The sequence below is a fragment of the Prionailurus viverrinus genome, chromosome C2, assembly GCF_022837055.1.
Source record: "Prionailurus viverrinus isolate Anna chromosome C2, UM_Priviv_1.0, whole genome shotgun sequence".
Taxonomy (NCBI): domain Eukaryota; kingdom Metazoa; phylum Chordata; class Mammalia; order Carnivora; family Felidae; genus Prionailurus; species Prionailurus viverrinus.
Window position 1 is genome coordinate 99,654,212 of NC_062569.1, and position 15,886 is coordinate 99,670,097.

The following is a 15,886-nucleotide window of genomic DNA, read 5'->3' on the forward strand; positions in this document are numbered from 1 at the left end:
TTGTTCCAAGCAGCAAAATTTCATTTCTTTTTTTATTTATTGCTGAATAATATTCCACTGTATATATACCACGTCTTCTTTATCCATTCATCAGTTGATGGACACTTGGGCTGCTTCCATAATTTGGCTATTGTAGATAGTGCTGCAATAAATATAGGGGTATGTGTGTCCCCTTTTTTAGTTTTTATTTAAATTCTAGTTAGTTAATGTACAGTGCAATCTTAGTTTCACGTGTACAGTACAGTAATTCAACACTTCTATACATCACCCTGTGCTCATCACAACAAGTGCACTCCTTAATCCCCATCACCTGTTTCACCCTTCCCTCGTACCCCCCCTCCTCTGGTAACCATCAGTTTGTTCTCTGTAGTTAAGAGTCTGTTTCTTGGCTTGTCTCTCTTTTTTTCCCTGTCTGCTCATTTGTTTTGTTTCTTAAATTCTACACGAGTGAAATCATATGGTATTTGTCTTTCTCTGACTTATTTCACGTGGCATAATACTCTTTTTTTTTAAAAAAAAAAAACCTTATTTTATTGTTTTATTCTCAAGTTAGTTAACATACAGTGTAGTCTTGGCTTCAGGAGTACAACCCAGTGATTCATCTGTTACATATGACACCCAGTGCTCATCCCGAAAAGTGCCCTCCTTAATGCTGGTCACCCATTTAACCCAGCCCACTATCCCCATCAACTGTTAGTTTGTTCTCTGTATTTATGGTCTCTTATGGTTTGTCTCCCTCTCTGTTTTTACCTTAGTTTTCCTTCCCTTCCCCATGTTCATCTGTTAATTTTTCAAATTCCACATATGAATGAAATCACATGATATCTGTCTTTCTCTGACTTATTTTGCTTAGTATAATACCCTCCAGTTCCATCCATGTTGTTGCAAATGGCAAGATTTCATTCTTTTTCATTGCCAAGTAGTATTCCATTGTATATATAAACCACATCTTCTTTTTTTTTCAATATATGAAATTTATTGTCAAATTGGTTTCCATACAACACCCAGTGCTCATCCCAAAAGGTGCCCTCCTCAATACCCATCACCCATCCTCCCCTCCCTCCCACCCCCCATCAACCCTCAGTTTGTTCTCAGTTTTTAAGAGTCTCTTCTGCTTTGGCTCTCTCCCACTCTAACCTCTTTTTTTTTTCCTTCCCCTCCCCCATGGGTTTCTGTTAAGTTTCTCAGGATCCACATAAGAGTGAAAACATATGGTATCTGTCTTTCTCTGTATGGCTTATTTCATTTAGCATAATACTCTCCAGTTCCATTCACGTTGCTACAAAGGGCCATATTTCGTTCTTTTTCATTGCCGTGTAGTACTCCATTGTGTATATAAACCACAATTTCTTTATCCATTCATCAGTTGATGGACATTTAGGATCTTTCCATAATTTGGCTATTGTTGAGAGTGCTGCTATAAACATGGGGGTACAAGTGCCCCTATGCATCAGTACTCCGGTATCCCTTGGGTAAATTCCTAGCAGTGCTACTGCTGGGTCATAGGGTAGGTCTATTTTTTTTTTTTTCAACGTTTATTCATTTTTCGGACAGAGAGAGACAGAGCATGAACGGGGGAGGCGCAGAGAGAGAGGGAGACACAGAATCGGAAACAGGCTCCAGGCTCTGAGCCATCAGCCCAGAGCCCGACGCGGGGCTCGAACTCACGGACCGCGAGATCGTGACCTGGCTGAAGTCGGACGCCCAACCAACTGCGCCACCCAGGCGCCCCTGGGTAGGTCTATTTTTAATTTTTTGAGGAACCTCCACACTGTTTTCCAGAGTGGCTGCACCAATTTGCATTCCCACCAACAGTGCAAGAGGGCTCCCGTTTCTCCACATCCTCTCCAGCATCTATAGTCTCCTGATTTGTTCATTTTGGCCACTCTGACTGGCGTGAGGTGATATCTGAGTGTGGTTTTGATTTGTATTTCCCTGATGAGGAGCGACATTGAGCATCTTTTCATGTGCCTGTTGGCCATCCGGATGTGTTCTTTAGAGAAGTGTCTATTCATGTTTTCTGCCCATTTCTTCACTGGGTTATTTGTTTTTCGGGTGGGGAGTTTGGTGAGCTCTTTATAGATTTTGGATACTAGCCCTTTGTCCGATATATCATTTGCAAATATCTTTTCCCATTCCGTTGGTTGCCTTTTAGTTTTGTTGGTTGTTTCCTTTGCTGTGCAGAAGCTTTTTATCTTCATAAGGTCCCAGTAATTCATTTTAGCTTTTAATTCCCTTGCCTTTGGGGATGTGTCGAGTAAGAGATTGCTACGGCTGAGGTCAGAGAGGTCTTTTCCTGCTTTCTCCTCTAAGGTTTTGATGGTTTCCTGTCTCACATTCAGGTCCTTTATCCATTTTGAGTTTATTTTTGTGAATGGTGTGAGAAAGTGGTCTAGTTTCAACCTTCTGCATGTTGCTGTCCAGTTCTCCCAGCACCATTTGTTAAAGAGACTGTCTTTTTTCCATTGGATGTTCTTTCCTGCTTTGTCAAAGATGAGTTGGCCATACGTTTGTGGGTCTAGTTCTGGGGTTTCTATTCTATTCCATTGGTTATGTGTCTGTTTTTGTGCCATAAACCACATCTTCTTAATCCATTTATCAGTTGATAGACATTTGGGTTCTTTCCATAATTTGACTATTGTTATTAGTGATGTTATAAACATTGCTATAAAAATTTATCTTTGGATAAATTCCTAGTAGTGCAATTGCTAGGTCATAAGGTAGTACTATTTTTAATTTTTTGAGGAAGCTTCACACCATTTTCCAGAGTGGCTGCACCAATTTGCGTTCCTACCAACAGTGTAAGAGGGTTACCCTTTCTCCACATCCTCGCCAACATCTACTGTTTTCTGACTTATTAATTTTAGCCCTTCTGACTGGTGTGAGGTGGTATCTCACTGTGGTTTTGATTTGTATTTCCCTGATGATGAGTGATGTTGAAAATCTTTTCATGTGTCTTATTAGCTATCTGGATGTCTTCTTTGGAAAAGTGTCTATTCACACCTTCTGCCCGTTTACTCACCGGATTATTTGTTTTTTGGGTGTTGAGTTTGTAAGTTCTTCATAGATTTTGGATACTAACCCTTTATCTGATATGTTATTTGCAAGTATCTTCTCCTATTCCATCTGTTAGCTTTTAGTTTTGTTGATTTTTTCCTTTGCTATGCAAAAGCTTTTTGTCTTCATGAGGTTCCAATAGTTCATTTTTGCTTTTATTTCCCTTGCCTCTGGAGACATGTCAAGTAGGAAGTTGCTATGGCCGAGGTCAAAGAGGTTGCTGCCTGTTTTCTCCTGTAGGATTTTGATGGTTTCCTGTCTCACATTTAGGTCTTTCATCCATTTTGAATTTATTTTTGTGTATGGTGTAAGAAAGTGGCCTAGTTTCATTCTTCTGTTTATTGCTGTCCAGTTCTCCCTGCACCATTTGCTAAAAGACTGTCTTTATTCCATTGGATATTCTTTCCTGCTTTGTCGAAGATTAGTTGGCCATATATTTGTGGGTCCATTTCTGGGTTCTTTATTCTATTACATTGATGTATGTGTCTGTTTTTGTGCCAATACCATACTGTCTTGATGATTACAGCTTTGTAGTACAGGCTAAAGTGTGGGATTGTGATGCCTCCAGCTTTGGTTTTCTTTTTCAACATTACTTTGGCTCTTCAGGGTATTTTGTGGTTCCATATAAATTTTAGGATTGTTTATTCTAGCTCTGTGAAGAATGCTGGTGCTATTTTGATAGGGATTGCACTGAATGTGCAGATTGCTTTGGGTAGTATTGACATTTTAACAATATTTGTTCTTCTAATCCATGAGCTTGGAATGTTTTTCCATTTCTTTGTGTCTTCTTTAATTTCTTTCATAAGCATTCTATAGTTTTCAGCATACAGATCTTTTACCTCTTTGGCTGAGTTTATTCCTAGGTATTTTATGGTTTTTGGCGCAATTGTAAATGGGATCAATTCCTTGATATCTCTTCCTGTTGCTTCATTATTGGTGTATAGAAATGCAACCGATTTCTGTACATTGCTTTTATATCCTGCAACTTTGCTGAATTCACGTATCAGCTCTAGCAGTTTTTTGGTGGAGTCTTTTGGGTTTTCCATGAAAAGCATCATGTCATCTGCGAAGAGTGAAAGTTTGACTTCTTCTTTGCCAATTTGGATGCCTTTTATTTAATTTCATTGTCTGATTGCTGAGGCCAGGACTTGCAACATTATGTTGAACAACAGTGGGGAGAGTGGACAGCCCCATTGTGTTCCTGATCTCAGGGGAAAGCTTCCAGGATGATATTAGCTGTATAAAGCTGTATAAAACCATATATGATTTTTATGATGTTAAGGTATGTTCCTTCTATCCTGACTTTCTTGAGGGTTTTTATTAAGAAAGGATGCTGTATTTTGTCAAATGTTTTTTCTGCATCTATTGACAGGATCATATGGTTTTTATCCCTTCTTGTGATCCCTTCTTTTTATCCCTTAATGTGATGTATTATGTTGATTGATTTGCAAATATTGAACCAGTCCTGCAGCCCAGGAATAAATCCCACTTGATCATGGTGAATAATTCTTTTAATGTATTGTTGAATATGATTTGCTAGTATCTTGTTGAGAATTTTTGCAGCCAGGTTCGTCAGGGATATTGGCCTGTAATTCTTTCTTAGCATAATACTCTTCAATTAGTGCGTTTGTACTTTTTGGGTAAATACCTAGTAGTGTAATTGCTGGGTTGTAGAGTAGTTCTATTTTTAACTTTTTGAAGAATCTCTATACTGTTTTCCACAGTGGCTGTACCAGTTGGCATTTCCACCAACATTGCACGAGGGTCCCTTTTTCTCCACATCCTCACCAACACCTGTTGAAATCCCTTTTTAAAACAATCCTAGTGAGATTAAGTGGCAAGCAATTATATGCACTCATAAAAGATGATGTGTTGGGGGCACCTGGGTGGTTCATTTTGTTGAACGTCCAACTCCAGCTCAGGTTATGATCTCACAGTTTATGAGTTCAAGCCCCACATCGGGCTCACTTCTTTCATGGAAGAGCCTGCTTCAGATCCTCTATCCTCCTCTCTCTCTATGCCCCTTCCCCACTTGTGCTCTTTCAAAATAAATAAAACATTAAAAGAAAAAATGACATGTTTGTGCTAACAGGCTGTACCCACATTTGCTATAGATTTAGGAGCTGATAAGATTCTTCAGTAGAGGTTAAATGATTTAGTAAAGCTAGGCTGAGGCAGGCTGTATCCAGTGAGCAAAGGAGAAGATAGTAAATGAGAACTCTGCTAGATTGATTGCAAAATGGCTACACCTCATCTTGTATTTAGCTCCTTAAATCAAAAGGTGGAGTTAGTGTGTTCACCTCTTGAGTCTGGACTGCCCTCATACTTGTTTTGGCTAATAGAAAGGAGAAGTGATATCATGCCACTTCTGAACCTACATCTTAAGGAGGCCTTAAAGTCTTCTGCTATCTCTCTTGGCAATACAACAAACAAGGGCTAGCCTGCTGGAATTTGGGAGACCACGTGCAGCTGAGGCCTAGCTGACGCCAGGTGATAGCACTCTATAGCCACACCCAACTGCGACCTCTGAGCCCGGTCCGGATTAGCAGTGTCATCCTGCTGGCCCAGAGATTTGTAAGTAAACTTAACTATTTCTGTATGCCATTGGAGCTTTTATGGTTGATTTTTATGCAGCATTATTGTGGCCACAGATAACTGATGCAAGAATCAAGGGAGGGATGAGTACTCAGGGTTGTGCAGTTTGAACTCAATGTCTGGTAGGGTGGTTGAAAGAAATGAATAAGAGAACATGTATCCAGTGTTTGGCCCCGGTCCTGCACATTTACTGTAGTGACTCCTTACATACTTGCTGAATGGATTGTGGCTGGCAATGGGAGGGGGATGGTGTTTAGATTCAAGCCAGTATAGCTAATACTTTGGATTCTTAGCTTCCTGAGAGCAGGGCCATGTCTCTTATCCATATTTTCATCCTAATTTCATAGCATGTACTACAAATCCCATGTGTACTAATAATAAAGTACAGAGAACTTATCAAGCAAATGGCGTTATGCTCCAGGACTAGTTTCATTTGGTTCTGTAGAAAACTTTGTTATTTTTGCTTAGTTCAATGAGAAAGAGTTCTGTTAGCATTTTTCCTCAGTCTATTATTTTATTTAGAATGCCAAATGGTTCTTATGTCTCCAGATTTCAATTTTCACTTTCTCTGTATTTGGGAAGAATCTATGCTTGTGCGATTGACTATAGCAAAATAACCTGGCAGCCAGAGGTTTCAACAAAGCCTTATACCACAGCTTTCAAAACCTGTACTTCCTGCTGTAGCTGCATGACAATGTCAGGGACATTGATATCCGTCTCTACTTTTTTTGTCTGTATGCTGATTATGCATGCTAGCTAACTAAAGAAGTGAAATCATATTTTCTAAAATCTAAAACATCAGGAGTAGAGACAGTCTTCCTAAGAGAGCATAAGAGATGAACTTCTTTTTCCATGATCTTGGAGTTCATCTGAGTCCAAATTGACAGCTTTTGGGATCCTTTTCCATTTGAATCCATGCTGGGGTACCAGGCTTTTGGTCTGCCCTCCTTGATCAGGACTGCCCTCCCTCGCATGCCCTTACCACTCGAGACCTGTATTGACCAGCCTGCTTCATAAGTAAGGCTCTGGAGCCACGTTGCCTGGAAATCCAGGCAAATCCCAGCTCCCTCATTTACTGGCTGTGAATCTGTGGTCAAACTGCTTCACCTCTCTGTGCCTCAATTTCCTTAACTGTCAAATGGTGATAATACTAGTGCTTGTGGTAGGGCATCAATTGAGATAATCTCAGATAATCACGGTGCCTAGTAAATGTCAGTGATTATGATCTAATAAATTAAGTGGGCTGATAATCAGTTAATGTATATACTTTCAAGATATATTTGCCTGTGAACTGGGGTTCTTGTTTTTAATTTCTTATTAGAAAATAACTTCAAATTTACAGAGAAGTTGTAAGAATAAGAATAAAATATAGAATACTCACATATGCTTTATCTAGATTCATTTGTTAGCATGTTATCCCATTTGCTTTATCATTCTGTATGTGTGTATATGTATATAACTATATGTTATATATATTATATATAATTTTTGGACCATTTGAAAGTAAGTTGCATATGTCATGAACTTTTATTCTTAAATATTTCCATTTTTAAAAAGTAAGCTCTATGCCCAATGTGGGTCTTGACTCACACAACCCCAAGATCAAGAGTCACATGCTTTACTGACGGAGCCAGCCAGGCGACCTAAATATTTCCAAAGAATAAAGATATTCTCATACCTAACCATAGTATAGTTGTCAAATTCAGCAAATCTAGCATTGATAAGATACTCTAATCTGTCTGTATTATAATTTTGTCAATTGACCCAATAATGTCCGTTATAGTATATTCTTCTAGTAAAACATCCAATCTGAGACCAGGTGTTGTCTTTAGCCCATATCTCTTTAGTCTCCTTCAATCTGGATCATTTGCACAGCCTTTCATTTGTCTTTAATAGAATGCTTGTCATTTTGGGGTAGTTTGATTTTTCCTCAGGATTATATTCAAAATATGTATTTCTGGCTGGAATACTGCATGAGTAGTGCTGTGTCCTCAGATTGTCACATGTGGAGGCACACAGTGTCTTACCTTCCCCTTGCTCACATTAATTTTGATCACCCAGTCAGTCAATCCTTGTCTGAGTTCTCCATTGTATAGTTACTATGTTTTCCCTTAGAATAACTAAGCAACTTGTGGGGATACACTTTATGGTCATGCATATATTTTGATTTTCATCAGATTTTCCTCTTAGTTTTAGTATCCACTAATTATTCTTAACCTGATATATTCAGGATGATGATTTTCCAATACCAGCACTCCCTCCATTTTTTCCAGTCAGCTTTTGGCATTCTTATGTAGGCAAGAGTTCTTCCTTATACTGTGGGCATTTGCTAATGACTCGCTTCCTCAATGTATACCTGTTTTATTGACTTTGGATTGTATCTGGAGATATTTAGGTCCTTCCTTCCTTCCTTCCTTCCTTCCTTCCTTCCTTCCTCCATCAATATGGATTCATGAATTTCTGCTTTTCTCAATGGTTTATAATTTATTACTCTCCTTAAGTATTCTGATGCTCAAATTGTTCTAGATATGGTTAATGGTAGTCCCAGGGTTTTAAAATTCAATTTCTCAACTGAAAAGCTTTGTAAAGTCACAGAAGAGAATTATTTTTTTCTACTGATGCTGTTAAATTGCCCAATAGTCTGAAAACTCTGGGCTGGCTTTGTTTTCTTCAGATGTTCAAGAGGGGAAAGAACATTTGTTTATTGTAGGCCTTCTGCCATTCTTTTGTAGTTGCTCCACAGAGACCACAACAAAGTACAGAATTTTCAATGTTTGGGCCTGCTCAGAGACACCAGGAAAAACTGGAGCTCTTTTTATTAGGGGCTCCAATCTCTTGGGAAGGGAAATTGTCTTAGTCAAATTACAATATAATAATTTCCTTTTTTTTTTTCCCTTCAAGGGACATTTTACTGGAAAATTGATGCTATAATAGTAAGAAAGCACTTGGCAATGCAATATCAAAGCACATCACTCCTGCTATTTATTATACCTCAAGGTTTATTTTAGACATTAAATTTACTTGTTGATGGAATTTTTAAAGCTGTTCCTAAATCTCCATAGTAGGAAGAACTCCTCATTTCCTACATTCCATAGGGTTTACAGTATTTCCTGATCCAAAAAAATACCCAAGCTGTCTTTCTGTTGAGGTTTTATTAACTATGAAAATAACTAATACTCTAAACAGTACTCACTCTGTGCAGGACATTGACGTAAACACTGCAGCTATACAATTCTATGAGGTAAATTATTATCTCATTTTTGAGGAGGAGGAAACTGAAGCACAGAGAGGTTAAGTAACTAGCCCAAGGTCACACAGTTAGTGGTTGAGGTAGAGTTGAATCTGGTCAATATGGCTGTAAAGCCTAATGCTCTACTCACCACACAGAGACAGGCAAAGGGAGTTAACATTTCTTGATACTCTTGACCTACCTGATATAATGAACAAACGCAATAAGCAGGCATCCCAAGTAGAAGGAGAAGAAGATGAGGAAACTGAGAAGGATGGATTTCACATAAATAGTTTCTGTGGGAAGAGAAACAACTTTGGTCAGGGTGTCCTCAGGAAAAAAGAGAACCATGTTCGGGACAGGATGGCTTCAAGGGCTCATCTCCATCACACCCACTCTTAAGTCCTAATATAATTCCATTCAAAGCAGCAAAGCTACTGAAGGTCACTCAGACATTCTCCACAAATGGCTACCTATCACAGTGATGACTTCCCAGTGGAAGCCAGGAAGGGACTTCCTGTATACAATGTCATAATTGAGTTCCCTTTCTTTCTGGAAGAGATTTAACAACATGCTTTGATTCTCTCTTCTATCTCCAAGGTAAATATTAGTTTTCTTATGATGTTTCTCTGGAAGGATGACATTAGTGTTGAAGTATATGATTGCCTTCGGACATAGAAATCTTTCCATGGAATCCTAGAGCCAATACTGACCTTTAATGGAAGGAACAATGGTCACTTTAAGGTTCTTTGCTCGTTGTAGATTCCAGGTTTGGTTCTCCTTTTCTGGTAAAAAAGAAAAAGGCAATATAGATCAGATACTTGGTTCTTGGCCTCTCATCTGAACAGTTGTTCAAAAACTGTCCACAATTAGCTCTGTTTGTTGAATTTTCTTTTAGCAAGAACTAGAGGAAAACCTAACTCCCAAAGCTGCAAACTATCTAATATGGCTTTTGGCTAAACTTTCACGATAGCCTTTGCCTCACTGCATTTTTGGTAGTATTGAAGAAGTGAGACTGTAGCCTCCCTTCTTGAGTAAAGAAAGCTTGACTCATCCTCTGATATCCATGTGGCCCAATGTGCCATAGACATCTGAAGAAAATGGCTACAAAAATAGAAAGCTGTCTTGTCTTTTGCTTTGCATTATTCTAGCCAGTGAAAAAAAAATTTTTTTTTGTTACATAGTCATAAAATGACTTGTAGTTTGCCAAAGAACATTGGACACTGGCAAAACTCTAGAGTTAGGTAATCAAGAGATTAAAGAATACATGAAGAATACATCTCACATGAATGTCAAGAGAACCATATTATACTGAACATTAAACACCCTCTGTGTTGATCACATGTGGCTCATCAGTTGCTGGGGGTCTGTGTTTTCAATCAATAGCCTCTTGCATTCCCACAGTAGTGACTGGGTAGTTACCCATAGCCATTTGTACTATGCCTAAGGGTATTACACACAGTCCCTGTCATTGGGATAAATGGTCCTGCTTTGCTTTCTTACTATCTTGCAAGGTATAATTTTGGCAACTGAAATTGAGAACTCTGAATTTTCCTTGTATGTCCTTGTGGAAATGAGGACTACTGATTAACACAAATGGCTCCATTACTGCTGGCTACCAAACCAGTCTTAGACAGTGGACCTTGATATGCTACATAAAATCATTATTTCACAACAGCAAATATTTGTTGAGTAAAAGGCAAACTGAGTGAATATACCTCACATGGTCTGATAGAGCCCAAGACTTTGAAAAGGTGTAGTGCACTAAATGACATTTTGTAGTATCAGTAATCCTTTTAGATTTATCATTTTCTTCCCTATGTTTTTTTTTTTTCCAAAGATCTCTCAGACTGCCTTGCAAGTTACTGCTGATGATTCCCAATGAGAATTAGAGATGGTAGTAAGGGGCCATGGGGAGCTTTTGGCTTCCCTTCTCTTCCATTTCATTAGGTTTTTCTAAGTCGCAAACATTCCTCACTATCTCTTACCCTGGATAAAGAAAGATCCTCCACAGGCATAATCTTCAGGCTTTATCACAAATACCACGAAGAACTGCTCGCCTGGAAAATCCTTCTTCTGCATAAGACATAACAACTTATGATAGCAAGAAAGGATAGCAAGAGGGGAGAAAGTCCATGGTGGTGGGGGTGGGAGCAGAAAGAGATGAAAGAGAAGAAAAGTAAAATTCACCCCTGCCCCTAGTTTCTTAGAAAGAACTTTCAGATACCTATCATCTACTCCAGAGTTTAGCCACAATAAAATAATTGTTAAATCCAAAAAATTAAACAGGTACACTATTCTAATCTCAATGTATCTTGTGCCCACTTATGTGCTTAGAACTGTAATAGGCCCCATGTAAAAAAATATGTCAACAGCCTATGTTTAATAATAATACTTGTACTTTATATGTTTAAAATTAACATACTTTATTTTTAGTCTGTTTTGGGTTCACTATGTTCAGGTTTTATTATTTGAAAATCCAATGATACATGACTTTCCTAACAGTCAACAGTCACAGTTAAATAATTTAGGTTAGGGATGCAAAAGTGAGACCTGGGTTATAGTCTTGGCTTTGACTTTCTCTAAGTGTGCTTCTCTGTGTCCCAGTCTCCTTATTCACCAGTGAACAGGAGCAGAGATGTGGGATTATCAAAACTGAGGCACTAGGAAATCAAAGCCTAAGAGAAGTTTTTACATTTGATAGCTAAATCCTCATTTTTTGTTCTTTTTTTTTTTTAATGTTTACTTATTTATTTTGAAAGAGCAAGAGTGTGAGCAAAGGAGGAGCAGAGAGGGAGAGAGAGGGAATCCCACGCAGGCTCCACATTGATGGCGTGGAGCCTAATGCAGGGCTTGATCCCCCAAACTGAGAGATCATGACCAGAGCCAATGCCAAGAGTTGGAAGCTTAATCGACTGAGCCACCCAGAAGCCCTCGTTCTTTGTCCTTTAGTAGACAGTATCACCTTACTTTGGAGAACAGATGAAGTGGTAGGTACCTTAAGTAAATACCACCTTAAAGGCAGGGACAGAATCTTTTTGAAAATCATTTTTGCTATAAAATTACCATTGAAATAATTTAATTACAAATAACAAAAGGGCAAATGGCCATACCCATGAGGTCCATATTCCTTTGAACCTATCCATTCTGTCCAGAGTTGAAGTCCTTTTTTGGATACTGTTACAGGTATACAGAGTATTAGAATATGTTTAATTGCTTTAAATGGATCAGATAAACTTTACACTAAATCGGCATCTCCCAATAAGTACACTGGCATCTCACCTTACCTCTCCAAGCAATCTGTCAGTTATATGTCCCACTGCATTATGGGTTCCCAAGACCCCCTATAAGGTAATGGGGCCCCTGGCAGAGCACTATTGTCCACCATGGCCTGGTCTTTGATTTCAGGAATAGGAATCCTTGTTTTAAAGCCAATCATAAAGGAAAGAGATCCAAGGACACAGTGAATGACAATACGTTTTGAATGCTCGTCCAGCAGGTAACCTGACTATAAACTGTGCATTGTCTTTGACAATAGTGACCACCAAAGTGATGTCTCACCTGCAGTGTAATGGCAGCTTTCTTGGTCATGGACTGATAGACACCATTAAATTCCACATTGTGGTCGAGATCATATACTGGGCACTACAACATGCATGAAGGATAAAAAGGAAAGCATCACTAAAGCCATACTACACACAACACACATTCTACCCAGAGGATCACAGAGCAAGGGGTTCCTTACTAAGCCAGAAAGCATGAAAAGTTTTCTCTGAGGAAAGTCATGAAACAGTCCTCCTAAAGCTTAGTGCCTTGCCTTCTAAAGTCCTCTAAAGGTCACTTTATATCAAAAAGAACTGAAAAGATGGTCTTCAAGTATATAACACCTTTCCCATTTTTTATTAACACATTTGAGGCAGAAAAGGGCCCATTGTTAGAGTAAGACTTTTTTTTTTTTTCAACGTTTATTTATTTTTGGGACAGAGAGAGACAGAGCATGAACGGGGGAGGGGCAGAGAGAGAGGGAGACACAGAATCGGAAACAGGCTCCAGGCTCTGAGCCATCAGCCCAGAGCCCGATGCGGGGCTCGAACTCACGGACCGCGAGATCGTGACCTGGCTGAAGTCGGACGCTTAACCGACCGCGCCACCCAGGCGCCCCTAGAGTAAGACTTTTAAAACAGAATAAATGATAGGTTTCGATATTTCTTCTGCAGCCCACAATTTGGTCTTCCTTATTCTTTGTCATAATCCTCCCTCCCTTCTTTCCATTGCTTATTTTGGTGAGGAGTCAACTATTCTCTATCTCCCCAAATCAGTGTCTCCAAACAGACAATCCACTTGTGTGCACAAGATACTGTTTTTATTATTTAACAGTTTTGCAGGAGATACATAGTAAGAGGACAACATAGTCCCCACCCTTCTCTTTCATTTACCCTGTGACAACATAATGCTCCATATTGAAAAACTGACAATTTATTAAGACTCACCATGATATTCTGGACTGAGACAACAGAACATGGATAAGCCATTTCAGACCTGACTTTAATAATAACTGAGTCCACATCATCAGGAAATTTGTATAGAAAATACTGAGAATAAGAAAAAAGAAAGACATGATTTGTTAATACTAAGTAATGTTTACAGATATGAACTCAAAACTAGATTTACATGAATAGGATTGTTTCCTTTCTAGTACAAGGCACAAAGTTCAGATGTAAATCTCCATTCATTCCATCAGCCATTCATCTCATACATATTGAGCAACTGCTCTGTGCAGGGCTCTGGGCTCTGTGCCAGATTATTAGGGATAAGCAGTGAACAAAACAAGGTAGCCATTTCAGACAATGTCATTTCATTTGCTAGCATTTCTTTCCTAACTAAACTTGGGTATACTTCATTCCAGTTTCTGCTTAAGAAAATCCCTCCAACCCTTTGAACTAGGGATATTCAAGATGTAATCTGAGCCAAGATTTACTTCCATGGGATCATTTTGAAATAGGAAATTCCACTTTGAAAAGCAGATAAGTGGTTCTTCAAGATTCTTAACCACCTTCCTATAGGCGAGAATTACTACCAGGCCCACTGGGCCCCTAGACTTCTTGCTAAAGAATCTGTTTCCTGGCTGGAATATAGAGAGACAATATTTCCATTCAAAGATCAAGCACTACATCTATTCCCCTGAAATATGTTCACAATTTTGAGCAGACTGAGATATTCTTTAAAAGTATTTATCAGATATCATAAGAATCAGGAAATCAGAAGTTATATCATTTACCTAGATTAGATTATGAATCCACCGTTTATTAACGTTGAGTTTTAAACATATTGCTAATAAATGAAGAAAGGGGACTTTTGTCAATAATTATAAATGTGGTAGCTGGTTGAGAAGCTTAACATTAAATATCTGATTAAGATTTTGAGGATACCAACTAAAACAAGCCCAATATCCTAGGACTCTAATAAATCTATCAGGTTTTTTTTTTTTTAAATGTTTATTTGTTTTTGAGAGAGAAGAAGAAAAGAGAGAGCTGAGGGGCGGGAAGTAGAGCTGGGGTGGGGGTGGGGGGCAAAGGATCCGAAGCAGGCTTTGTGTTGACAGCACAGAACCTGATGTGGGGCTCAAACTTAGGAACCTTGAGATCATGACCTGAGCCAAAGTTGGAGGCTCAACCGACTGAGCCACCCAGGCGCCACAAATCTATCAGTTTAAAGGAGAGGCAAAACATGTAAAAACTTAATTTTGAATTCTAACATCCTCTTTACTAACCTTATTCTGAGAATCAGAGAATAAAAATAGAATATTTTTCAATAATCCAAAGACTTCTGATGGGGAAAAAAAATAACCTCAAGATTAAGGAATGTCATTAACATTGCTGTTTGGAAGTCTGTTCACACCTTGTCACAGATGGCAACACTTCTAAGAACCCACTTCATTTTGACCTTTCATCTTGGACCCTGATTCAATACATGTAAGACAGAGGTCTATCCAAAGGCGAATGGTCTGGAATTCCCAAGAGGTGTTCTTGGTTCCTAGGGAAGCCAAACTTTGTAACCTAAGAGCATTGCTATGATTACTGTTAGCAATAATGAGTATCATATCTATTTCTTTTTATTATAGGAATTGGTTTTGTGCAAAAATCAGACATCTACTGAAGCTTTCTCTTTTTGCCAAAATATTATCAGTCTTCTTTTATCTCTAAATTACCATAAACCCCAAATAAATACTTTTGACCCTTGCCTCGAGAATCTACTTCAATCAGAAAGAAGCAAATGACAAGTACCCAAAGCAATGGCTGGAATTTAGGCCACAAATCACCATCTTGGGTCTTCATTACCCACCCAGTTTCTGTAACCTGCTTCTATCTGATAATCAAGGTTCTGTGAGAATGTGCAGTCATTTGGATGGTTTTATATAAATAGAAAATCTTTCCTACAGTTGAAGGGGATATAAAATCTAGGTCAAAATGGGAACAGTTAATAGTAAAGTAAAACTTTCATAAATATCAAATAATTTCTATTTTGTTTTTTAGTTTAAGTATGTTTTACTCTAGTTTGAGGTTTATATAAAACTACTTAGAATTTCAGGGGCGCCTGGGTGGCGCAGTCGGTTAAGGGTCCGACTTCAGCCAGGTCACGATCTCGCGGTCTGTGAGTTCAAGCCCCGCGTCAGGCTCTGGGCTGATGGCTCAGAGCCTGGAGCCTGTTTCCAATTCTGTGTCTCCCTCTCTCTCTGCCCCTCCCCCATTCATGCTCTGTCTCTCTCTCTGTCCCAAAAATAAATAAACGTTGAAAAAAAATTAAAAACTACTTAGAATTTCATATTTACATACCTTTTTTAAAATGAGAGAAAGCTATAATATATAATCCTCACTGATTTTCTTTTTTAAAAAAATTTTTAATGTTGATTTATTTTTGAGACAGAGAGTCGGAGAGCGAGTGGGGGAGGGACAGACAGAGAAGGAGATACAGAATCTGAAACAGGCTCCAGGCTCTGAGTTGTCA

The 15,886-nt window shown here is 38.7% G+C and overlaps 1 protein-coding gene across 4 annotated transcripts in view; it reads right to left on the reverse strand.

Annotated features, from left to right (window-relative positions):
* The window catches only part of SIDT1 (SID1 transmembrane family member 1), a 112,824-nt gene that overhangs the window by 43,296 nt on the left and 53,642 nt on the right, over nt 1-15,886 (reverse strand). For 3 of the 4 annotated variants that reach the window (XM_047875146.1, XM_047875143.1, XM_047875145.1), the window contains 5 exons: nt 13,372-13,473; nt 12,443-12,526; nt 10,870-10,957; nt 9,595-9,666; nt 9,084-9,177 (listed from right to left, as the gene is read on the reverse strand). In XM_047875146.1, the coding sequence (XP_047731102.1) occupies nt 9,084-9,177; nt 9,595-9,666; nt 10,870-10,957; nt 12,443-12,526; nt 13,372-13,473 (440 nt within the window). The remainder of the gene's footprint in view (nt 1-9,083; nt 9,178-9,594; nt 9,667-10,869; nt 10,958-12,442; nt 12,527-13,371; nt 13,474-15,886) is intronic. The other variant, XM_047875147.1, reaches the window with a different exon arrangement.